This window comes from Lagenorhynchus albirostris, chromosome 3, assembly GCF_949774975.1.
Source record: "Lagenorhynchus albirostris chromosome 3, mLagAlb1.1, whole genome shotgun sequence".
Taxonomy (NCBI): Eukaryota; Metazoa; Chordata; class Mammalia; order Artiodactyla; family Delphinidae; genus Lagenorhynchus; species Lagenorhynchus albirostris.
Genome location: NC_083097.1, coordinates 155,369,700 through 155,394,503, shown reverse-complemented (window position 1 = coordinate 155,394,503; position 24,804 = coordinate 155,369,700). Strand labels below are relative to the sequence as shown.

The window sequence follows — 24,804 nt, the reverse complement described above, 5'->3', positions numbered from 1 at the left end:
GTTTCAATCAGAGGGAGCCTCCTAGTGCCCTGGGTGCTATCAGAAGATCCCTGCCCCACTTTGGGCCTCGGCCCCTCTCTCCATGGATGCTGAGCCCTTCCAAGGCAGGGACTGCCTCTCTTCCCTCCCAGAAGCTGAGGGGTGTTTGTTGAGGGTGTTGAACAAAGTGCTGATCTCAGTGCTGACCAGGAGGGCCAGACTTGTCTCAGGCCCAAACACGAGCAATTTGAGTTAGTGACCCTCTTGTAACAAGCAGGTAGGAAGGCGGGTTTTTGAACCACAGCATTACATGATGTTACATGATGGACAGGTCCCTATGGCAGTTTCTCCAAAAAAAGTAGTCACTGTTCGAGAGTGCCCTGGTTCCTAGAACACCTCCAGTGATAGGAGCCCACCACCTGTGCTCGATGACTGTCAGAAATGCTTGATGTCTACTGCACTGAAATGCTGTGGGAAGGAACTAAATTCAAGGGGATCCTGCTTTCAAACAGACAAGGTTCAAGCCCCAGAGGGCAGGGGGCTCTGGACTTGCTCTCCAATCAGGCAGAGCCAGTTTCCCATCAGAAACACTGTCTCGCCAATCCATCCACAGCACGCAGAGCGCTGAGGGACCCCACATGGAGCAGAGTGAGCTCCGTAGAGGCCTCACCCCTCAGGTCTGCATCTCTTCCTGCTCTCCCTTTGCACTGCCCTTCTCTTGGTGTGAGCTGTACCCACAAACAGCAGCAAACCACGATGTCCCCTCTCAGACCCTTACTCACACCCCTGGTCACTGGCAACTGGGCAGTGCCCTACTCGCTATATGGGGATCCTGGGCCCACAGTTACCTCCTGTCTGTCCTGACTTTACTGCTGGAAACACTGTGCACCACAATAGAAACCATTAAACTAAAAACATGCCGAACATGTGGAACAAATAGGAACATTTCTGTGGATGGGGCTGGTGTCCAGCTGGCCATTTTCATTGGAAGTCCCCAGCTGTACCTCCCTGGCCCGCTGCAGGTTCTGGTCTGGCTGTCACCCTGAAAACAGCCTGCTAGAACCATAGCAAGAGGTTCCTTTTGAGACGACAAAGGCACCTGGTCACGTCGCCCTCCAGGCCAAGAGGGTGAGGGGGTTTCTTCCCCACAGCTGCAGCCCTCATGATTGGCTTCATTGTGCTCCTTCCGTCTCCTCAAACGCGTGAAGGAGAGGAAGGGGACTTCTCCCAGGCCCTCAGCACTAACAGCCTCCTGGAACAGGAGTGGCTTCATAAAGCCCTTTCTTCACTCTCTCCTAGCTCCTGAAGCCAGTGTGAGGACATCTCACAGCCGTCAGGGGTGGGGGCGTCTCACAGAGAAGCAGAGAGGAAGTAAGCCTGGGCCAGGGGCTCTGCCTGGTTGTGACAGTGGATCTTCAGAATCCACCTGTTATAGGTGCAGAAATGAATCTTCAAAGGTGGGAGGTAACTTACTGAAGTCCTACAGTCAGCAAGGAGAGCCAGCACTGTGGGTCGATGCGTCTACTCCTTGTGGGTGAGGAATGAGGGCCGGGCCACAGCTTTCCTGGATACTGGAAACAGAGAGGGGCAGATCCTAAGATACCCTCAAAATTCCTGCCCTGGTGTACACACAACCTCTCCCAGTTATTTGATCAAACACTAATAAGGTGCTGTTGCAAAGGGATTTTGCAGATATATAGAATCAAAGTCCCAGATCAGTGGACCTTAAGATAGGAAGGTATCCAGGTGGGCCTGACCTAATCACATGACTTCCTTTAAAAGTAGTTTTCTCCAGCTGGTTGCAAAGGGAGAGTCCTAGGCTCACAGCATGAGAAGGATTTGGCCTCTGCTGCTAGTGTGAAGATGGAGGGGCCATGTGGCAAGGAACATGGGTGACCTCCAAGGGCTCAGAGCGGCCCAGCTGACAGCCAGAAAGGAAATGAGGACCTCAGTCTCACTGCTGCAAGGAGCTGAATTCTGCCAACAACCTGGATGAGCTTGGAGCCCCAGATGAGCCCAGATGAGGACGCAGCCCAGCCAACACCCTGATTTCAGAATTCTGGCCTCCGAAACTATGAGAGTAACTTTCTGTTGTTTCAAGCCACCCAGTTCGTAACACTTTGTTATGGTCCCGGGAAACAAATACAGATTCTATTACCCAGGAGTGGGGTGCCACTGCAACAAATACCTAAAAATAAGGAAGTGGCTTTAGAATTAGGTAATGCCTTGAAAAGTTTTGAGACACGTGATAGAAAAAGCCTAAACTGCCTTGAATAGACTATTAGTAGAAATATGGATGTTAAAAACTCTGCCAGTGAGTGCTCAGAAGGAAATGAGTAACATGTTATTGGAAACTGGAGGAAACTTATTATAAAGTGGCAGAGAACTCAGCTGAACTGTATTCTACTGTTGGGTGGAAAGCACAACTTGTAAATGAACATGAAGAGATAGATTTCTAAGCAAAGTTTTGAAGGTGTAGCCTGGTACCTCCTGGCTGTTTATAGTAACATTTTAGAGGGAAGAGATAAATTGAGGAAGGAACTAACAGAAATGATGAACACCTGATGGTTTGGGAAATTCTCAACCTGTTCAGATAGCAAAAGAGGCTAAAATTAGGAGATTCATGGTTGGGAAAGTGTGCACTGGTGAGAAAGCCAACAGTGTGGCTGAAGAGATTAAGGGTGTGACCTCATGGATGCACTCAACCATCTCAGCAGAAGCCAGGAATAGAGATGGTGTTACCCAGGAAGGATCTATGGAGGATCTTCTTGTCTGTGGTGTGGATCCCCATGACAAACACAGGCAACCCACAAGTTTTTTGAGAATGTTAATCAGCAGAAACACTGACAGCTTAAACTGAAAGGGATGGAGCGAAAAAAGGGCTGTTGGACTTCTGAAATTCTACAGGCAGCAAACAGGCTGATAGAAATACTGAGCTGTTGACATGTTCTATCCTTCAAGAAAAAGGAAGAATGACTCCAAGAATGGAGTTGGGCCCAGAGGGCAAAGCCTTGAATCACAGAGGATTATTCTCAGGTCTTGAAACTGAAAGGACTTTGCTGGATTTTAGTATTGCTTGGGACTGGAGACTGCTTTCATTCCTTCCTTTACCTCCCCCTCTCCTTCCCTCATTTCCCTGTTTTTTTTTTTTAAGTAGTCTTTCTTTCTTAGAGCAGATTTATGCAGCAAAATTGAGTGCAAGGTATAGAGATGGCACTCCCTGTCTCTACATACACAGAGTGTCTCCCACTACCAAAATCCCACAACAGAAGGGTACATATATTATAATCGATAAGCTTACACTGACACATCATTATCACCCAAAGTCCACAGTTTACATTAGGGTTCACTCTTGGTGTTATATTCTATGGGTTTTGACAAATATAACCATTATTATGTTTGTATCATACAGAGTAGTTTCACTGCCCTAAAAACCCTCTGTGCTCTGCCTATCCATCCCTTTCTCCCTGAAATCCCTGGAAACCATTGGTCTTCTTACTGTCTCCATGGTCTTGACTTTTCCAGACCATCATATTGTTGGAATCGTATAGTATGTAGCCTTCTCATATTGTTTTCTTTCACTTAGTAATACACATTTAAGGGTCTTCCATGTCTTTTCGTGACTTGATAGCTCATTTCTTTTTAGTGCTAACATTCCATTGTCTAGATGCTCCACAGTTTGTTCATTCAGTCCTTTGGATAACAGTCCTTATCAGGTATGTCTTTTGCAAATATTTTCTCCCATTCTGTGGCTTGACTTGTCATTCTCTTGACAGTTATCTTTCACAGAGCAGACAATTTAAATTTTAATGAAGTCCAGCTTATCAGTTATTTCTTCCATGGATCATGACTTTGGTGTTGTATCTAAAAGGCAACACTATACCCAAGATCATCTAGGTTTTCTCCTATGTTATCTTCTAGGTATAGTTTCATGTTTTACATTTAGGCCTATGATCCATTTTGAGTTAATTTTTGTGAAGGATGTAAGGTATGTGCCTAGATTCATATTTTTTATTTTTTGCATGTGGATGTCCAGTTGTTCCAGCACCATTTGTTGAAAAGACTATATTTGCTCCATTGTATTGCCTTTGCCCTTTTATCAAAGATCCATTGACTATATTCATGTGAGTCTACTTCTGGGCTCTCTATTCTGTTTCACTTATTTGTCTATTTTTTCACCAATACCACACTGTCTTGATTACTATAGCATTATAGTAGTCTTGAAGTCAGGTTATGCTCTGACTCTGTTCTTCTCATTCAATATTAAGTCACCTATTCTGAGTCTTTTGCCTCTCCAGATAAACTTTAGAATCAGTTTGTTGACATCCACACAATGATTTACTGGGATTTTGATTGGAATTGCATTGAATTTATAGATCTAGTTGGGAAATACTGACATCTTGACAATATTGAGTCTTCCTATCCATGAACATAGAATATCTATTTAGCTCTTCTTTGATTTCTTTCATTAGTATTTTGTAGTTTTTCTCATAGAGATCTTGTACATATTTTGTTAGATTTCTACCTAAGTATTTCATTTGGAGGGGTGCTAATGCAAATGACATTGTTTTTAATTTCAAATTACACATGTTCATCAACAGTATATAGGAAAGTGACTTTTGTATATTAACATTGTATCCTGCAAATTTGCTATAACGGTTTATTAGTTCCAGCAGGTTGTTTGGGTTTTTTTGGTCAATTCTATCAGATTTTCTACATAGACAATCATATTCTCTGCAAGCATAAAGTTTTATTTTTTCCTTCCCAATCAGTATACTTTTCTTTTTTTTTTATCTTATTGCATTAGCTTTCAGTACAATGTTGAAAAGGAAGGGTGAGAAGGAACACCTTTGTCTTGTTCCTGATTATAGCAGGAAAACATCTAGTTTTTCACCATTATGATATTTGCTGTAGATTTTTTTGTAGATGTTCCTTATGAAGTTGAGAAATCTCCCCTCTGTTCCTAGTTTGCTGTTTTTATCATGAATGAGTATTGGATTTTATCATATGCTTTTTCTATATCTATTGATATGATCATGTGATTTTCCTTCTTTAGTCTGTTCATGTGATGGACTATATTGATTGTTTTTTGAATGTTAAACTAGCCTTGCAAACATGGGATAAATCCCACTTGGTCATTGTGTGTAATCATTTTATGCATTGTTGATTTGGTTTGCTAATATTTTGTCGAGGGTTTTTGCATCTATGGTCATGAGAAATATTGGTCTGTAGTTTTCTTGTAATGCCTTTGTCTGGTTTTGTATTAAGGAAATGCTGGCCTCCTAGAATGAGTTAGGAAGTTTGCCCTGTGAACTCACTTCTTTAATGGATCCAAGAAGGGTTGTTCATTTTCAGTCTGTTCAGTTTTTAAATTGTTGTTAGGATGGAGTAGCGACTTCCCAGTTCCTCACATGCCAGACAGGAAACAAGCAACTCTGGTGACCCTTCCTAACTTCCACTCCCCCTCTCCTCCCCCAACCTTTTGGAGTAGGAACAGTCTGTCATGTATCACATGCTTGTCCCACCACTGTATTTTGGAAGCAGATAATTTGTTTTCTGGTTTCACAGATCAGAGATGGAGAGGAATTTTACCCCAGATGGACCATACCAAGAGTCTCACCAATACTGGATTTAGATGATTCAGATGATGAGATCAGAGCTGATGATATTTAGATGAGATTTTGGATGAAGAGCTGTTATATAATGGGTTGAGACTTTTGGAGATGTTGGGATGGAGTGAATGTATTTTGTATGCGGGATGAATGTGAATTTAGGAGGAACAGCAGGCAGACTATATATAATAGGCTGAACTGTTGCCCTCAAAAGATATGTCCAATCCTAATTCCAGGAACCTGTAAATATGACCTACTTGGAAAATGTGTCTCTACATATGCAGTTAGGTTAAGAATCTTAAGATGAGCAGATCATGCGGGATTGCCTGGTGGATGCTAAATCCACTGACAAGTGTCCTTATAGGAAAGAGGCAGTGGGAATTTTGAGACAGACACACAGAAGAGGAAGAGGCAATGCGAAGATGCAGTGGAAATGGAGAGACGTAGCCTCAGAAGGTGGAAAGGCGAAAGAATTCTCCCCTAGAGCCTCTGAGGAGAGCAGGGCCCTGCCGACACCTTGATTTCAGAATTCTGACCTCCAGAATTGTGAGAGCTTAAATTCTCGTGTTTCAAGACACCCAGTTCGTGGTATTTTGTTATAGCAGCCCCAGGAAGATCATACATCTCCATCTGCTCTTTTGTACAGTTTGCAGCCAGGCCAGGTGAGGGGGAGACCCTACTCCATGCTGTAAGGTCTGGTAAGAGTGAAGGGCTGGGTGATGGGGAGAACCCACCCATGCTGAGGTCTGTGGACCCTGAGGGCAGAGTAACACGGAGACCCCACCCATGATGATGTTCCTGTGCTGGGCAGTGTGACAAGGGAGAGCTAAGCAAGCAAGAGTGGGTGGAGCTGTGAGCAGCCTCAGGCTAGCTTATGATGCCAAGAGGGCAGAGTGCTTACTTCATAGGACCCAGAGGTCAGAGTGGGCTTGAACAAGATGCAATGGTGTCTTTCCTCATGACCGCACACTCCAGCAAGCACACAGAGCGAGTGAGGCTCCAGGTTCAGGCACCTCCTGATTTGGGGTTAAGCTGGAGGGATCAGGACAGTGAGTGTCCCAGAGGGCATCTCACCGCCTCCCCAGCTACTGCTTCAACCCCTCTCTGTGACCCTCCTGCACCAAGGCAATGTCCTACATGAACAAGCCAATTGGTAAGAAAGGTGGTCTGAAAGTTTAGCAGGCAGCTACTGCTTCCGAAAAGAAACCAGTTTTCTATGAGATGGGGCATAAATGGGTGGGTTTGGATCTGTAAGTAACCCTGGCTCATCCAGACCACATCCACGACCTGGGACACTTTCCCTTCTCTCCACAGTCCTTCCTGTGGGTTTGCTCCTGTTGGGCAGTCAGGATCTCAGCAGCCCCCAGAGGCTTGAGTGCCGACCCTGGGTGGGAGTTAGGTGTTTGTTTCCTTGTCCATAAGAAAGGTAAACAGACAAGGTAAGCACTCAGAGCAAGGCAAGCACACATGAGCAGACTTGAGTGTTTTGATTCACAGATGACCCACTTACTGGGCACTTGGGAATGGGATCCCTGGCCTTGCCCTCTGACCCATCCCTATCATCTTCATTCCCATGCTGCGCATCTCAATGCTGCCATCACATTAGGAAACAGACTGCCCTCTAGAGCGTCATTTCCATTGGAAAATGCAGCGCAAGGTCCAAACAACTACACCCAAGGGACTTCACAAGGCTGTGCGTTCTCTGTTTTTCCTCACCTTCCATGGTGTGGGAGCCCAATGGCTGCACCCCACCTCCCACCCCTTTCCAAGGCATCTGCCCTGAGCCTCTAAAAAACGGCCAGCCTCATTAATCTCTCAGCACCAGCTCCATGGGCCAGGCGTGGGAACAGAACAGCCACTGCTGATGGGTGGAAGCAGCCTAAGAGTGTGGAGGAAGAGGCATCCTGGGACACCTGTGAGGCCCTGACCCTCCTTCATGTACAGCTGGGTTTCTGCACCCTGCCCTTTACTCATTCTAGGAAACATGCCCTAGATCTCCCTAACCCTCCGACCTCCAGAAGGGATAGATGGGGGAAGTGAGTTGCCCATTCCCTAGCTCACACTTGCCTCCCCAGGGTGAGACAAAGGGGCAGAGGTTGTGATAGGTGATAAGAGTAAAATCCAGAGGGCTCTGAGGAACAAGTGCTGCTTCAGACCTGGTGGGAGAACATGTTGGACAGTTAGTGTGGCACCAGTGCCCCCCAGGACAGTAGCCGCTCATGATGGGATGGCCTGGACTTGGTTGCCTAACCAGCGAGAGCCCAGGACATGAGTCAGGCCCACAGAACACAGCCTTGACCATGGTCCTGCTCATAGCTCCCCACCCCTGCAGCCTGAGTCTCCTCACCTGGACACTGCATGTGGCCCCTGAATGGCTCTCCTGGGCTGGCGAGCAGCTCCTGCTGTCTCTGAATCTATGCCTTCCCATAGGCATAGTAGACTGCCCATGCCAGTCTACTTCTCACGGAGGAAGCTGAGGGATGAGACTGAGCAGTCCTTTTGGGAAGCAGGACCACCCTAGCTGAAGGACCAACCCTGTGACTTTTCACTTTCAAAATGAATCAGGGAAAATTACCTCCTGAGCAAACCCACTGCTGTTCTTAGTTTCCAGATGGGTGCCAAAAGCTTGAGATATTATGTGGCTGTGGAAATCAGTTGCAAATGTGAAAACTGATTATAATTTGCAAGTGTTTCAAGTTTTATTCAAACCCATAGCTAATAATTAAACTGGGAGCAGTGAAAGGGGAGAGGGCTCCTCACAGGTGAGGCCAGTGGGGCCTTGGAGGCACCTGCTTGTCGTGTGGTCTCATGCCAGCGTTGAGGCCCCAATCAATACAAGTGTCTCCAAGAGGCCAGTTCATCAAACCCAAAACCAAAGCCCCCACCCCAACTGACTGCATATAGTTGAGTTTCCTGTGTTATTTGAAAATGTCTCAAGGATTTTTTTTTTTTTTTTTTTTTTTTGCGGTACGAGGGCCTCTCACTGTTGTGGCCTCTCCCGTTGCAGAGCACAGGCTCCGGACGCGCAGGCTCAGCGGCCATGGCTCACAGGCCCAGCCGCTCCGCGGCATGTGGGATCTTCCCAGACTGCGCACGAACCCGTGTCCCCTGCATCGGCAGGCAGACTCTCAACCACTGCGCCACCAGGGAAGCCCTCAAGGATTGACTTTTGTTTTTTCCTCTCTCCTAAAATTTGTGTGTGTGCTGATTTGGGGCCTCCAGAGAAGATCACTTGTGGAAACCAGTACCTGCCATTTCCCATCTCACTCCCCTCTCCCTACAGTTTCCTGTTTCTGCCTTTAAAAGGAACAGGACTGACTTTGTGCCATCAGTGCAGGCTTTGAGGCTCTGAACAGCTGAGCACAGTCAAGAAACAAGGTGGTAGGGGTCTCCCAGCCTATGACCGGTATGTTTGCTGTAAGCATCTTTGCTGCAAGCATTTCGGTCACACAACTAATTGGCTGTATGGCAATTGTGCCATAAAAGATAAAGTAACTAATTCACAACAGTCTTTGAGAGCATTATCGATTCTTTAGCTAATTTAGATATGGCAGCTTGTTCTCTAATGCTTTCTTTACCAACCTTATGCAATATTAGAAGTCGGAGGGAAAAGAAGAATCTAGGACCTCCTATCCCTCACAAAAATAAATGGTTACGTGATTCCTCATGAGCATAAGTTTCTTGAAAATGGTGAAACGTTTTTGCTATTTGATAGCGGAGTACATGATGTGACCAGAATTTTGGCATTTGGCACAGATCTTGCTTAGATGATTTGGTTAAATATAAGAACTGGACATGTGATGGAACATTTAAATGTAGTCCAGATATGTACTACCAGTTATACACAAGAAATATATTGATAAGAAATAGCATCCTTCATCTGTTATTTTACTTCCAGAAAAACCTGAAGAGACAACAGATTTTTTTATATCGTAAAGAACTTACAACTGACATTAGATCCTGAATCCCTAATGACTGACTTTGAGAAAGGAAGTATCATCACTTCCTCTAAGTTATACCCAAATACAACTATAACCATGAATCTACACACATTTTAATTGTATTAAAATATTTTTAGTATTTTCATTTTCCACAATAAAATCTTTTAAAGATTTTGTCATTAATTTTTCATGTTCATAATGCCATTTTTGTCTTTTTCATTATGCCCTTTTTATTTTTTATGGCAAAAATACCCAGAACCCTCCCAGCCGCAACCCTAGGCTCAGCTTTGGCCACCAGCAGCAGTGGCATGTGAAGAGCTCAGGCCATGCTTGAGTTTGGGGCTGAGGAGGGAAGTAAGTTGCCCTCCAGGACAGACAATGCTGGACAACTTTATGTGAAACCTCAAAAGGAACACACCCACCTGGGCAGGTGACTACAAAGCCCTGCAGTCTGTTCTCCTATGGTCTGCAAGCTAAGGACATGTCTGAATTTTCAAATGGTTGAACGAAGAAAATCAAAACAAGAATAACATTTCAGGACACATGACATATATGAAATTCTAATCTCACAGGTAGTTTTACTGGAACATAGCATGCCCATTTGTTCACAACAGACACCATATGGCTTGAAAGATGAAGTATTTTCTACCTGACCCTTATATAGAAACAAAACAAACAAAAGGATCAGCCATTTTTTTTTTTTTTGCGTTACGCAGACCTCTCACTGTTGTGGCCTCTCCCGTTGCGGAGCACAGGCTCAGCGGCCATGGCTCACGGACCCAGCCGCTCCATGTGGGATCTTCCCGGACCGGGGCACGAACCGTGTCCCAAACCCGTGTCCCCTGCATCGGCAGTCGGACTCTCAACCACTGCGCCACCAGGGAAGCCCGGATCAGCCATTTTTGATGAAATGTCAAAGCAGTTTCATTTCAGCTCAATATTGGTCTCACAGCTGCATCAGACGTGGGTATTGTATTCTGCCCACCTCTACAGAGTGTAAAACTGAGCTCAAAGTGTTACATGTTTTAGGAAGTACAATCACCTTACAGGGTGACAAGAAACTAACATAATCCCCTCATAATTCCCTCAGTCACAGGCTAAACAGCGGCAAATAGAGTTTGGTACTCATGTGGGTGAGCCTGACCCCACACATAAACCCAATGTCAATGTTAGAGGACATACTCCACATCAGTGGAAATGCAGTGGAAATGGAGAGTGGAAAGTAAAAAACAAAACAGGAGACACAATAGGTCCTGATCCAAACACCAGCGATGATGATGCCAACAGGCTCAGTGTGCCCTTCCTGCCACTCTCCAGAGGATCTACTCACCTGATGGGATCCACTTGGTTCTAACCATCATGGCACTTACCACCTGGGCTGCCTGAGGATGGCAGGAAAGATCACCAGCCTACCTGCTCATCTCCTTCCCCTGGTACTGCTTCTAGGAGCATCATAATATCTGTTCCCCCTCGTGTCCTGAAGTGTGGAGGCAGAGTCAGTGCACCATAAGTTGAGGGAGCAATGGGAGGTGGAATTAGTGCACCTGGGGTGGGGAATCAGTGTGCCGTGGGAATCAATGCCTGGTGTTACACGGTTCCTGGCAATTTTGTTTCAGCCTTGGTGACTAACAGTTTGGCACATGGATTTTCTGCTACTGGAAGGGGTTAAGGTTAAAAAAGTTAACTCTAGGGCCAAGGTTAAAAAAAATAGCATAAAATGGCCCTTGATGGCCTTTTTTTTTTTTACACTGTAAGTCTCCACATAAACAGACCATAGTCTCTATCAATTTAACTATTCATGGGAGAGAAAAGGCCTGGAGAATAATCCTCTAACAGTACAATGTCTTCTGTACCACACACCTTCATGCCCAGAGTGTCTGGGCTTTATGCATCCCCAGGTGATGGATTAGGAGAGCGTGAGGCCCAGAGAGCTCAGGACTTGCTCCTGGCGAGGGATCACCAAGAGTCCTGGCCCCCTGCTTTCCAGAGGCCTGTTAGCAGCCGAGGTGTGTACAGCCCTGATGCCACATGAGTGCTGGGTGGTATCTGTTTTCAGGACAAGCAGAGGCTGGCTGGCCGCTGGAGGCTGCACTGGGAACTCTTGAGCAGTGCCCACCTGGATTCAGAAGAGCATCATGAGTGGGACAGATTCGTTTTCATTTCAGCTGTTCAGGGCTCTCTAGAGCTAGATGTAGAGAGAGAGCAGGTCTAGTGGCAGTAAGTCACCTGGCCTGTGGATCTTCCCCTTCTGCTCATTAGAAACATCTGGGTAATGTATATACCCTCAGAGATTCTCACTGAGGGGTCTGGGGTCAGTGCACGTGTGTGTGCGTGTGTGTTTGTATCTTCTGAGTTCCTGGCATGAGCCCAGTGTGTGGCCACGGTGAGAACCACATACTCTACCTCAGGGGAACTCACTCTTCATGGGCTGCTGTGAGAAGCTACAGTATTTGGGCGCAGCCTGCACACCTGCACTTGCCCTGTGCCCAGGGCACGAGCTGCCTTTCCTCCAGCATTCCTCCAAGTTCCCTAGGGACGTGATCCAGCTGCCGCTGCCTCTAGGCATGAGCTCTCAATAACTGTCCTTGTTGACACATCTTCACACCTACCGTGTCCTCCCCGACCTCCCTGTCATCAAGCACTAGAAGGGGCTGCAGGGGGCTCAGACCCCCTGGAATGACCATGAGCTCCAAGAGCTCCATCACTTGATGTGCCAGGAAAGGTCAAGAGCAAACTGCTCACATGCTGCATTAGCGTGAGAAACCTTGACAGAAAAGGTCCACCTGTCATTTTGGAGGTTAGTAAGTACTAACCAAGTAAGACAAACAGAGACTAGGAATATAATATACCAAATTGCAAAACAGGAAAGAACTGAAAGACCCCTATGAACATTACTTTCTAAAAGTGCTACTTTCCATGTCTTTTTGGAATGGGTCAGCTATGACAAGGCTGGGCATCCCTAGGTGACCCAAAATTCATACTCACTGGGAATCTCTGAATGTGACCTTATCTGGAAATGAGGTCTCTGTAGATGTCATCAAGGTAAGGATCTCAAGATAAGATGACCTTGGATTAGGATGGATCCTTATAAGAGAGAGGAGAGGGAGATTTGAGACACAGAAACACAGGAAGATGGCCACATGACGATGGAGGCAGAGATTGGGGTGATGTGGCCATAAACTCAGGGATACATGGAGGTACCAGCAACTAGAAGTGGCAGGAATGATCCTCTCCTAGAGTCTCCAGAAGGAGCACAGCCTGCCTACACCTCGATCCTGGACTTCTGGCCTCCGGAAGTGCATTCCTATTGTTGTAAGCCTCTTGTTCGTGGCACTTTGTTGGGGCAGCCCCAGAAAACTTACACTGCATCTGTGAATTAATTCTTAAAACGATCCAGGACTTAGTATGCAAGTGGAGTGGTGCAGCAAGGCAGCACAGGGCTGCAAGCGCCATCCCAGGAGGGCTGTAGGAAAGGCGCTTCAAAGTAACATCTCTACAAGGTCTAAATGAGCCTCTCTGTGCAAGGTTCTTTGGGATGCTATTTCAAAGCAGTCTGGAGGTGGCTTGTTGTGAGAATCGGGGGAGGTCACCCACTTCTCTACTTTCCTCTTGTCTCCCCATGAGGGGCTCTCCCAGGGACACACTAAGATACCCAAAACCAAGCAAAAAGCAGCATCAATGCATAGCTTCAAAAAATATTCTAAAGCTAGCACTTCTCTTTTGTTTCCGGGTAGAAATGGGGCAAAAAAGCAAAAATTAACACTTTTTAAAATAGGTGTAGTATGTACTATTTTCATGTTTGACTAAAAACTGAGCAGTGAAAATATTTCAGGTGCTTATAGGATGACCTTGAGGTATACTAGACTCAGCTTTGGTTCGAAATTATAATACAACCAAAAAGAAACTGACCTGTTCACCAAAGAAAAATGGAACAAAGTGAAGGCAGTGGGGTCTGTGCTGAGCAGCCCATGTAGGAGAGGCAGGCTCAGACCTGAATGTGATCCTGGAGAAGAGATTTTGCTGACATAGGATATGCCTAGAGTGTTCAGATAGGCAGAGGGTTAGAAATAAGTAGATTTCTTTCACGGAGACTTAAACCAACCTTTTTATGCTTATCAAGAATGGAAAAAGGATGAAAATGCAGCTAGTTGTGCCACTGGAGACCTGGGATTGTGGCCAAGCAAAGTGGTCCCTGAGTGCTGGGTGCAGCCCACCCTCAGAATGAAGAGCCGCCTTGCTGTCGTGGCCACCTCAATAGGGCTCAGCCCATGTTTGAATGCGTGTGTGCTCCTGACTCCACAAGCAGCCCGAGAGGGCCTTGGGAGGAAGCGGCTCGCTGTATTTGCAGGCAGAACTCCTCTCCTTCAGCTGCACTTTCGGCTCCCTGCAAGGGAATCCCTTGATGGAAGCCACAATCACCCCAAGCTAAGCTGCTCACAGCTGTCAACAGCAGCCCTTCACCCTGAGGCAGCTGTGCACCTCCTGGGGCAGGGCGCTTGGAATGACTTCCTGGGGTCTTCATCTCAAAGGAAGCATGCAGGAGTTGAGAACAACGTACTCAGAGAAGTGATTCTCAACAAAAGCAGTCACCTCTATGCTTTCTTGTCCTTCTAGGTCAGTTTTTTCACTCGTCGATTATGCTTGTCAATGGTTAAGGTTGTCCGGTCCACAGCTGCAGTGATGCCATCCAAGGCCTCATCCTGTCTCTCCAGCTCTGATTCGGCATCCAACGCGAGATCTTTTAGTTTCCTCAGGATCTGCAAGGGAAGCACAAATGATAGGAGGGGTGCCTTTTCTTATACTCTCAAAAACAGACAATATTTCTTTCCATTATTTTTACAGTACTTAAGAAAATTTGTAAGTCAGTGGGAATGATGAACACTCTGAGCAGAGCCAGAGCTTGCAGCTCTGACCCTGGGTTTGGGTCTCAGCTCTACCACTTTCTGGCACTGACCTTCAGCGAGGTAGAGCTGTTGGAAGATGATGTATTTGCTCTCTGGCCCTGCTCCAAGCCATAAGCAAGGAGACTGACCACACAGCCCCAGGAGATGCACCCCTGCGGCACTGCTGTTTCCAACCCACGGTTTGCTGTTTCACCAACCCTGACAGCCTTGCTGGGAATGTTACCACATCCACGTGGAATTCCTGCAAACAGTAGCAGCACAGGGCAGAACCAGGGATCTGGATCCTACAACTCAGATCTGAGTTCCAGCTCTCACCCAATCATTGTTTTCATTACCTTTCTGCATCCAAGTGCCTAACTGCAGACTGAAGCTGGAAAAACAAAATTTAAGAAGAAAGGCAAAACATTTTGTCTGTATGTTTGAAATATTTCACATACAAATACAAAAGGCAGAACAAAACACAGCACAAATAACCCAAGGTGATGAAGCAGTTACACAACATAACCCCGTGGGCCTACTGAGAAAAACTGGGAGATGGCAGGGTTCTGTGGAGAGGCAAAAAGGATATCTGTGGGCGCAGACACGTGGAGGACACTCAGAAATGCCATAAACACACAGTGATGCCACAGGGGAGGATGGCGCCCACAGTGTGGAGGGCTGCTCCAGCATGGCTAGACCAAGGGAGCCGACCAGGCTGGATGGCAGCTCCTCGTCCCCATTTCTGTGACTCATGTCATACTTCATACAGTTTCATAAACTAGTTAAGAGCAGCACTGTATTACAATTCTATTGGGACTAGTTGCATTGTGAAATGTACTTTAATTACATACTTACTGAACCTTGGTTTAAAAATTTAATATCCCCAAGCCGAAACAAAAAGTAATGATTTTAAGAGAAATCTTAATGACCAACTACTTGCAATAAATGTTAATACCTCTTTTCTTTTAGGGAAAGTTTCAGATCATTGGTTAGGTCAAGAAAAAGGAACTGCAGAATCTGAATTATTAAGATGAGCCCTTGGTGACCTGCTTACTAACTCCCAGTGGATGAACCTGCCTACAGATCCATTCAAAGTCCTTTATCACACAGGGATGGATGTTACTAGTGAACAGCCTGGGTGACCACCTCAGAGGACCCCAAGTGCAATCTATTGATAATATATCATACTCCACACTGAAATCCTGCCCCCTGCTCCCAGAGGTCCCACCAGGTGACACAGGCAACACAGGCAAGAAAGCTCTAGGTTCTACAGGAGGCCTGGGACAATCCTGAGCAGTGCTACTGCCGGGAAAGGAGGCCACACCTCAAGGAGAGTAAACTGTACCCGTGTGGTGTCTCAGAAGGCATAATAGTACCCGTGAGGTCAAATGGAAGCAGCTCTGTGCTTAGAATCAAAAGGAATCCCTGACCACCTGGCCCAGCACCCACTGCCCGGGAGAACTGCTTCATCTGATTAACAAGAAACAATAAAGGCAGGGAGATGGCCAGGAGGATAATAAGATCAACTCCTGCCCTAAGAATGGTGAGGCTCAAATGAGATCACAAATGTGAACAAGCTGTGAAAACCATAAAGTGCTATGTAAGGTGCCGCCGCCAAGTCTTAGAACACTCAGACTGAAGGAGCCCAGCAAAGCACCCCCACTTTTGGAGGGGGATGTGGAGATGAGGTGAGCTGGGGTCATCCGCAGTCATCCGCAAGTTAGTGACAGAGGTGGGATTCACCCCCACATCTCTCTTTGAACAAAGCATCATCGCTGGGATCTTCGTCATGAGAAAGAATAAATCCAGATCCAAGTTAGCTGTCTCAGACACCACCTTTCTGCACCTTCTGGGAGCTGGTGGAAACTCCATCAGTTGAGTCACTTGAAAAACTGGACGGAGCTCTGGAAAGTACACTGTGGGGTCAGTCAGCTCTGGAGGGGATGGGCTGGATGACCTAATACAGGAGGTCTTTTCCATCTCTCATTTCTATGATCTCATATGGCTGAGGCCCAGAGAGCATAATAAAAAAGTCACCACTCATCACTATGTTAGGCAGGTCCTTCCATGCTGTTCTCTCTGGTCAACTATTCCTTCCTCATTACCTCCATTTTAGTGTGATAATAAGGCCGTTCTACCAGGAACTTGCATAAAATGTCCCCTTTGTCACACACCTGCATCCGATTTGACACCCTCGAGGAGGGTGTCAAATCTCTCTCCTATGTTGAGTGATCAGCCTGCACAGACCTTGCGGCTCTCTTTGCTACCTCTACATCCTTGTCAATCATATCAAAATGTGGTCAAGTTTATTTTCAATTGAACTGTCTTTCAGGACCACCAGATTCTGAACTGTAAACAATCAGTGTTTGCACGTGCACTGATGGCAGGAGATGGGCTTTCAGCAAGGCAGCCATGTATTCCCTTTAGTGCACACAGATAGTCAACTGTCCTGTTCTGTTCCGATAATTACAGTGCACAGAGAAAACCAGGAAACAGAACTTAGAGGAGAAAATAAAATTCCTCCAAAATTCAAATGCAAATTACTGCCTATCAGATAAGCACTGCTGATAATATTGTGTGGCCTTTTCATCTTGCTTTCTCATCCCAACATCCGTACACTTTCAGAGAAAAGAAAAACTGGGGATTAAAGTATATATATATACATGGTTTTGTTTTCTGTTTCCTCATCCTCCAGTTATCCTAAATAAGGATAGGAGTTATGAGACCCCTGCAATGTGCCCTAACTATTCCCTGTTGATCCTCGATCTAACTCTGTTTCACAGATGAGGTTGAGAAGGGTGGGTGACTTGCTCAAGCTCTTGGGGTCCAGCTCCCAGAGCAGCCCTGACATGACCGTTCTGTGGACAACAGATGTCATGGCCATGACTCAGAGGTCACATCACTGAGACACTGAAAGAAATTGCCTACGACCCTTAAAAAATGGCAAAAGGGCTCCCACCAGGAATAGGCAGTCCATTCACACACCCCAGAACCTGTGTCAGCTCTTAGAGCCCTGAGCAACTGTGGCAAGATGTCCAGTTAGGGGAGAGCCATACCTGTAATTTCAAATTTTCTAATAAAAAGTAAATACTATAATTAATTTTAATAATATATTTTATTTAAACCCATCAACCCCAAACATTATCATTTCAACATGAAATCAATATAAACAATTATTAATGAGATATTTTATATTCTTTTTTTATATGAAGTCCTAGCAAGCTAGTATGAACTTGGACCAACTGCTTTTTTTTTTTTTTGCGGTATGCGGGCCTCTCACTGTTGTGGCCTCTCCCGTTGCGGAGCACAGGCTCCAGACGCGCAGGCTTGGCAGCCATGGCTCACGGGCCCAGCCGCAGAGGCATGTGGGATCTTCCCGGACCGGGGCACGAACCCACGTCCCCTGCATCGGCAGGCAGACTCTCAACCACTGCGCCACCAGGGAAGCCCCAACTGCTTTTTTAAATAAATTTATTTATTTATTTATTTATTTTTGGCTGTGTTGGGTCTTCATTGCTGCACACAGGCTTTCTCTAGTTGTGGCAAGTGGGGACTACTCTTCATTGTGGTGTGCGGGCTTCTCACTGCGGTCGCTTCTCTCGTTGCAGAGCACAGGTTCTAGGTGTGCGGCTTCAGTAGTTGTGGCAGGCAGGCTCAGTAGTTGTGGCTCACGGGCTCTAGAGTACAGGCTCAGTAGTTGTGGTGCACGGGCTTAGTTGCTCTGCAGCATGTGGGATCCTCCCGGACCAGGGCTCGAACCTGTGTCCCCTGCATTAGCAGGCAGATTCTTAACCACTGTGCCACCAGGGAAGTCATGGACCAACTGCTTTTTAAGTGCTCAGTAGCCAGTGGCTACTGTGCCAGGTAGCACAGGACCACATCACCACATGATAGCACTTCCACCAAGGGCCACTTTGTGTGACTGACCTTATGTGTCCTACGTTTCCATGGCCATCTTTCTCTAGAGAATGAATCAACTGCCTCTTTCCAAAATGGAACAGTGGCAAAAGCAAGAACACCTACATTCCTGAGTCTACACTTAATAAGCACAGTAATAAAAGGCACATACAACTTATTTTGTAAGAACTGCTGACATGCCTAAAAAAGTTGAGCATTTTACTGAGTGTACAGTCCAAATAAAGGCTGGTTCCTGTTGAATTTCATTTGGAAAAAGCTTCACTGAGATGATGGCCTTAAAAATAGTACCCATTCTATGCAGCCTGTTGAGACCCTTGGTTGGTCTGCCAAAACTGCACTTGAAATTAATTAATACCACAAAAATATAAACGAGATCTTTACAGCTACTAAGTCTGCAAAGAAAATTACTGAGTAAACTTTCAAACTACTAGAACCGCTGGAATATTGGTCCAGTGTCTTTTTCCTTTAAGAAAGGGACTGAAGTAATTAAATGGCATCATGTGCATTCCATATAACATGGGATGGAAAGAATGGAGAATATGAAGTCTGGCCAAACCTTAAAAACAGTTGTTACTTCTGTGGCCCAGGATGACAAGCTGTCTAGTCATCAATGTATGATGTTGCCAGCCTCTGGAATATCAACTGGCCTCTCAGATGAGACTTCGCTGGGCTCTGAGTCAAAGACCAGGGTCAAAATGGACTTTTCCCCAAGTTTCTGCTCCACTAATAAATAAACCCAGCAGCCAGCCATCTTTCCAGCCACATTTGTACCTACACAGAAATTACCTGATTAATAGTACATTGAGTTGTAGGAGAAACTAACTCCAAAGAAATATATAATGCACATAACCACAAGTTAAGACATAAAACATACATGCCAATACCTCTGGGAGCAGTATCTTGGAAATAAAACCCAGAGAAACACTCAGTGCTCTTCAGCTCAGGGGTCACAGGCGCTCAACAAAGCCAGAGCAGGAGGCTTGGTTCCCCACAGGCAGGATGCTGGGCTCACTCACAGCGTCAGTAACCGGCAAGGGGGATAGCCGAGATGACTCGGGCAGGAAGTGGGAGGCACCACATGGTCCCCAGGGCAGAGAAGAAGTTATTGTCCTCTCTGGAAGAGGAAGACCTTCTGCTTTGGTCACATGCTACAGTGACCTCCATCTCTGCAATATCACAGACCTCAGAAAGGTGGCACAGACACCGTCTGGGTTGATATAAGAGCTGATATGGAGACATTTTAGCCTTCCAACCATTTCCATTTTGTTTATAAAAACAGAAAATGAATTATGGTAGAGGAGTAGAGGAGGTTCACTTATCAAAACAGATGTATTTAACTGTATGCCTCATGCCAGCTATCAAGGTGTGCAAGTCTGGGAATCAGAGGCCCCAAGCTCTGCTGTAAGCTGTGCCCCCAAGGGGGTCCTGAAACAACCAAGCTTGTGCTTTCACTGTGTAAGGACATGGTACATACAAGTACGGGCCTTAATATTTCTAAAATGTCTACAATATGCTAGTTGTTGCCTCAACTTATAGTCTGAAAAAAAATGTTTTGCTCTACCTCATGACAGAACTCCAGGATTTAGAGTATATTTAGAGTATATTAATATTAAGCACCTAAAGTGAGTTAGTATTAGCTAGACTATTTGCCTTGATCTTGTTATTAAACTGACCCACTGAAAAACTGAATTTTCTTGCAGTGAGAAACTAGCAACCATTTAAGAATAGAGCTGGGATAAATCAAGTTGTCTGCAATTCTACCAGTTGGGGTAGAACATGCTGTAAAGAAGGTAAAGAGGGAAAAATTGGCTCCCTCTCAGCCAAAGCTCTGGAGGCTGTAAAGAATATCCTAAGCTGCAACCTGTCACATTCAGCACTCACAGACCACCCCCCGCATCCCACCCTGTCCTCTGCGCTGCATTCCTTGAGGACCTGAGGATGCTCTGTGGATGAACAGGGGCAGCACAGGGTTCTCTTTTAAGGAGCTCCCCCACCACGGTGCTCCCTTCCGCACGACCCCCTCTCAGTGCAGAGGGTGGAGGAGCACAAACCTGCCTTAGGCACCATGGCTGTGTCTGTGTAGCAAGACTCAGAGCTGAGTCTTCAGGGATCTATTAGCCCTCACTTGAAGTCTGCTGACTGGCCTCCAGTTACAAATGGCCCCAATGGCCCACAGCAAAGATGGCCCCTGTAACTCAAGGTGTGGGCAGGGAAAGCACCTCCCAGGACTAGAGAGGGGTCCTGAGAGCCAAGCTGCTATCAGAGCTTCCCATGATGAGAACCACGTTTTTAAGAGAGCAATGGAATCCCTACCAAGTGAAATGCTCAATAAACTGAAGGTTCATCTTACATGCGGAAGTAAATGCCTCAGCGGGGACATTCTCAGAATATGAAACAGACAGAAAATGCATTAAGTTTGGGGCTCTTCAGAGTTGACTAGGTCAAAGACAGTTGGGGTCCCACTGATACATTTATTTAGAACTCAATGTGTGCTAGAATTCTGCTCCATATAGTACAGGCCTCATCCTCACTTCAAACCCATGCAAGCCTTAAGGCAGGACCCTGTTGTGTAAAAAGTGATAATAGTACTTTTTCAGGGAAATGTGAAGCCTGCTGAAGGCCACATGGCTAACATGGCAAAGGTACTTATTGGCTATGAGAAACCATGTTTCCAACAGTCCCCAGCCCTAAGCCACAGATGGGATGGACAGACATATGCTGCCCAAGGCCACACAGCCTACTCAACACTGTGTTCATGCATACAGTCCAATTTCACATTTAAAAACTGCACAAAACCAACTTCCCAGCCTGAACCCAAACACCGTCTAATACTTGTTAACTATTTTTAAAAGTTAATAAAAAGATGTTGGTAATGGATAAGGCACCCAGATAGAAGATCAATAAGGAAACAGAAGACTTGAACAACACTATAGACCATCTGGACCCAACAGACATACACGAAATACTCCATCCGAATCAGCAGAACCCACATTCTTCTCAAGTGCACACAGAACATCCTCCAGGACAGACCACATGGTAGGCCTCAAAATAAACCTCAAACTTAAGATTGAAGTCATAGAAAGTACCTTCACAGTGAAATGAAACTGGAAATCTGGACAACTAAAAAAGTCACAAGTATGTAGAAATCAAACAACACACTTAAACAACCAGTGGGTCAAACAGGGAAATTAGTAAATTCTTTGAGACAAATGAAAACAAAACCACAACATACTAAAATACTAGCAAACTGAATCCAAGTAGGATTTATCTCAGAATACAAGGGTGGTTCACCCTTAGAAAATCAATTAATGCAATATACCACATTATTAGAACAGAGAGGAAAAAAACACAATCAACTCAATTGATGGAGAAATGGCAACGACAAACCCAACACCCTTTCACGATAAAAATGCAGAAAACTGGGACTAGAAGAGAACTTCTTCAACATGATAAAAGGCACCTAACCTATCCTTCTGAAACTATTCCAAAAAACTGAAGAGGAAGGAATATCCCCAAACTAATTCTATGAGGCCACCATCACCCTGATACCAAAACCAGACAAAGATACCACAAAAGAAAATTACAGACCAATATCACTGATGAACATAGACGCAAAAATCCTCAACAAAATACTAGCAAACTGAATCCAACAATACATTAAAAGGATCATGCACCATGATCAAGTGGAATTTATCCCAGGGACGCAAGGATTTTTCACTGCCTCAAATCAATCAGTGTAATACACCATATCAACAAATTGAAGAATAAAAACCATATGATCATCTCAATAGATGCAGAAAAAGTTTTTGACAAAATTCAACACGCATCCATGATAAAACTCTCTAGGAAGTGGGCATAGAGGGAACAAACCTCAACATAATAGAGGCTATATATGACAAACCTACAGCTAACATCATACACAACAGTGAAAAGCTGAAAGCATTTTCTCTAAGATCAGGAAAAAGACAAAGATGTCCACTCTCGCCACTCTTACTGAACATAGTTTTGGAAGTCCTAGCCACAGCAATCAAAGAAGAAAAAGAAATAGAAGGAATTGGGCTTCCCTGGTGGCGCAGTGGTTGAGAGTCCACCTGCCAATGCAGGGGATGTGGGTTCATGCCCTGGTCCGGGAGGATCCCGCGTGCCGCGGAGCGGCTGGGCCCGTGAGCCATGGCCGCTGGGCCTGCGTGTCCGGAGCCTGTGCTCCGCAACAGGAGAGGTCACATCAATAGAGGCCTGCGTACCGCAAAGAAAAAAAAAAAAGAAATAGAAGGAATCCAAATTAGAAAAGAATAAGTAAAACTGTCACTGTTTGCAGATGAGATAATACTATACATAACAAATCCTAAACAGCTACCAGAAAATTACTAGTGCTCATCAATGAATTTGGTAAAGTTTCAGGTTACAAAATACACAAAAATCTCTCGCATTCCTATACACTAACAACAAAAGATCAGAAAGAGAAATTAAGGAAACAATCCCATTTATCATCATATCAAAAAGAATAAAATACCTAGGAATAAACCTACGTAAGGAGACAAAAGACCTGTACTCTGAAAACTATACGACACTGATGAAAGAAATCAAAGATGATACAAACAGAAAGATATACCATGTTCTTGGATTGGAAGAATCAATATTGTCAAAATGACTATACTACCCTAGGCAACCTGCAGATTCAATGCAATCCCTATCAAATTACCAATGGCATTTTTCACAGAACTAGAACAAAGTATTTTACAATTTGTATGGAAACACAAAAGACCCCAAATAGCCAAAGCAATCCTGAGAAAGAAAAATGGAGCTGGAGGAATCAGGCTCCCTGACTTCAGACTATACTACAAAGCTACAGTCATCAAAACAGTATGGTACTGGCACAAAAAGAGAAATATAGACCGATGCGTGAACAGGATAGGAAACCCAGAACTAAACCCACACACCTATGGTCAATTAATCTATGAGAAAGGAAGCAAGACTCTACAATGCAGAGAAGAGAGTCTCTTCAGTAAATGGTGCTGGGAAAACTGGTCAGCTACATGTGAAATTAGAACATTATTTAACACCATACACAAAAATAACTCAGAAAACATAGGCAGAACATATTTTTGACATAAATTGCAGCAATATCTTTTTTGAGCCGTCACCTAGAATAATGGGAAAAAAACCAAAAATAAACAAATGGGACCTAATGAAACTCAAAAGTTTTTGTACAACAAAGGAAACCATAGACAAAACGAAAAAAACCCACAGAATGGGAGAAAATATTTGCAAACAATGTGACTGACAAGGAATTAGTCTCCAAAATTTACAAACAACAGCTCATGTGGCTCAGTATCAAAAAAAAAATCAAAAACCCAATCCAAAAATGGACGGAAGACCTAAATAGACATTTCCCAAAGAAGACATACAGATGGCCAAGAGGCACATGAAAAGATGCTCAACATCACTAATTATTAGAGAAATGTAAATCAAAACTACAGTGAGGTATCACCTCACACTGGTCAGAATGGCCATCATTAAAAAATCTACAAACAATAATGCTGGAGAGTGTGTGGAGAAAAGGGAACCCTCCTACACTGTTAGTGGGAACGTAAATTGCTACAACCACTATGGAGAACAGTATGGAGGTTCCTTAAAAAACTAAAAAATAGAGCTACCATATGATCCAGCAATCTCACTCCTGGGCATATATCCGGAAAAAACCATAATTTAAAAGATACATGCACACCATTCATTGCAGAACTATTTACAATAGTCAGGATGTGGAAGCAACCTAAATGTCCATCGACAGAGGAATGGATAAAGAAGATGTGGTACAATGAAATGAAATATTACTATGAAATAATACAATGAAATATTACTCAGCCATTGCAAAGAATGAAATAATGCCATTTGCAGCAACATGGATGAACCTGGAGATTATCATACTAAGTGAAGTCAGACAGAGAAAGACAAATATCATACGATATCGCTTATATGCAGAACCCCCCCCCCCAAAATGATAAAAGGAACTTATTTACAAAACAGAAACAGACTCACACACTTAGAGAATGAACTTATAGTTACCAGAGGGGAAGGGTGGGAGGGAGGGATAGACTGGGAGTTTGGGATTGACATGTACACACTACTATATTTAAAATAGATAACCAACAAACCCCTACTATATAGCACAGGGAACTCTGCTCAAAATTCTCTAATAACCTAAATGGGAAAAGAATTTATAAAAGAATAGATACATGTATATGTATAACTGAATCACTTTGCTGTACACCTGAGACTAATACAATATTATTAATCAACTATGCTCCAGTATAAAATAAAAATTAAAAAAAAAGAAAATAGTAGACATAACTTGAATATATGATAGACAGATGGGAATCATAATGAAATATAAATGGAATACAATGGAGCAGATAAATGAAATGTTGAAAACATTTGTAATGATTAGAAATAGAAAAGCCTGTAATAAAG

At 44.6% G+C, this 24,804-nt stretch overlaps 1 protein-coding gene across 7 annotated transcripts in view; it reads right to left on the bottom strand.

Annotated features, from left to right (window-relative positions):
- Nucleotides 1–24,804, bottom strand: part of SNAP47 (synaptosome associated protein 47) — a 190,289-nt gene that overhangs the window by 115,882 nt on the left and 49,603 nt on the right. For 3 of the 7 annotated variants that reach the window (XM_060144446.1, XM_060144448.1, XM_060144447.1), the window contains one exon: nt 10,756–14,289. In XM_060144446.1, coding sequence (XP_060000429.1) covers nt 14,143–14,289 — 147 coding nt within the window. In that variant the 3' untranslated portion in view covers nt 10,756–14,142. Of the gene's footprint in view, nt 1–10,755; nt 14,290–24,804 lie in introns of those variants that run through there. The other 4 variants (XR_009539724.1, XR_009539725.1, XR_009539726.1 and 1 more) reach the window with 3 other exon arrangements.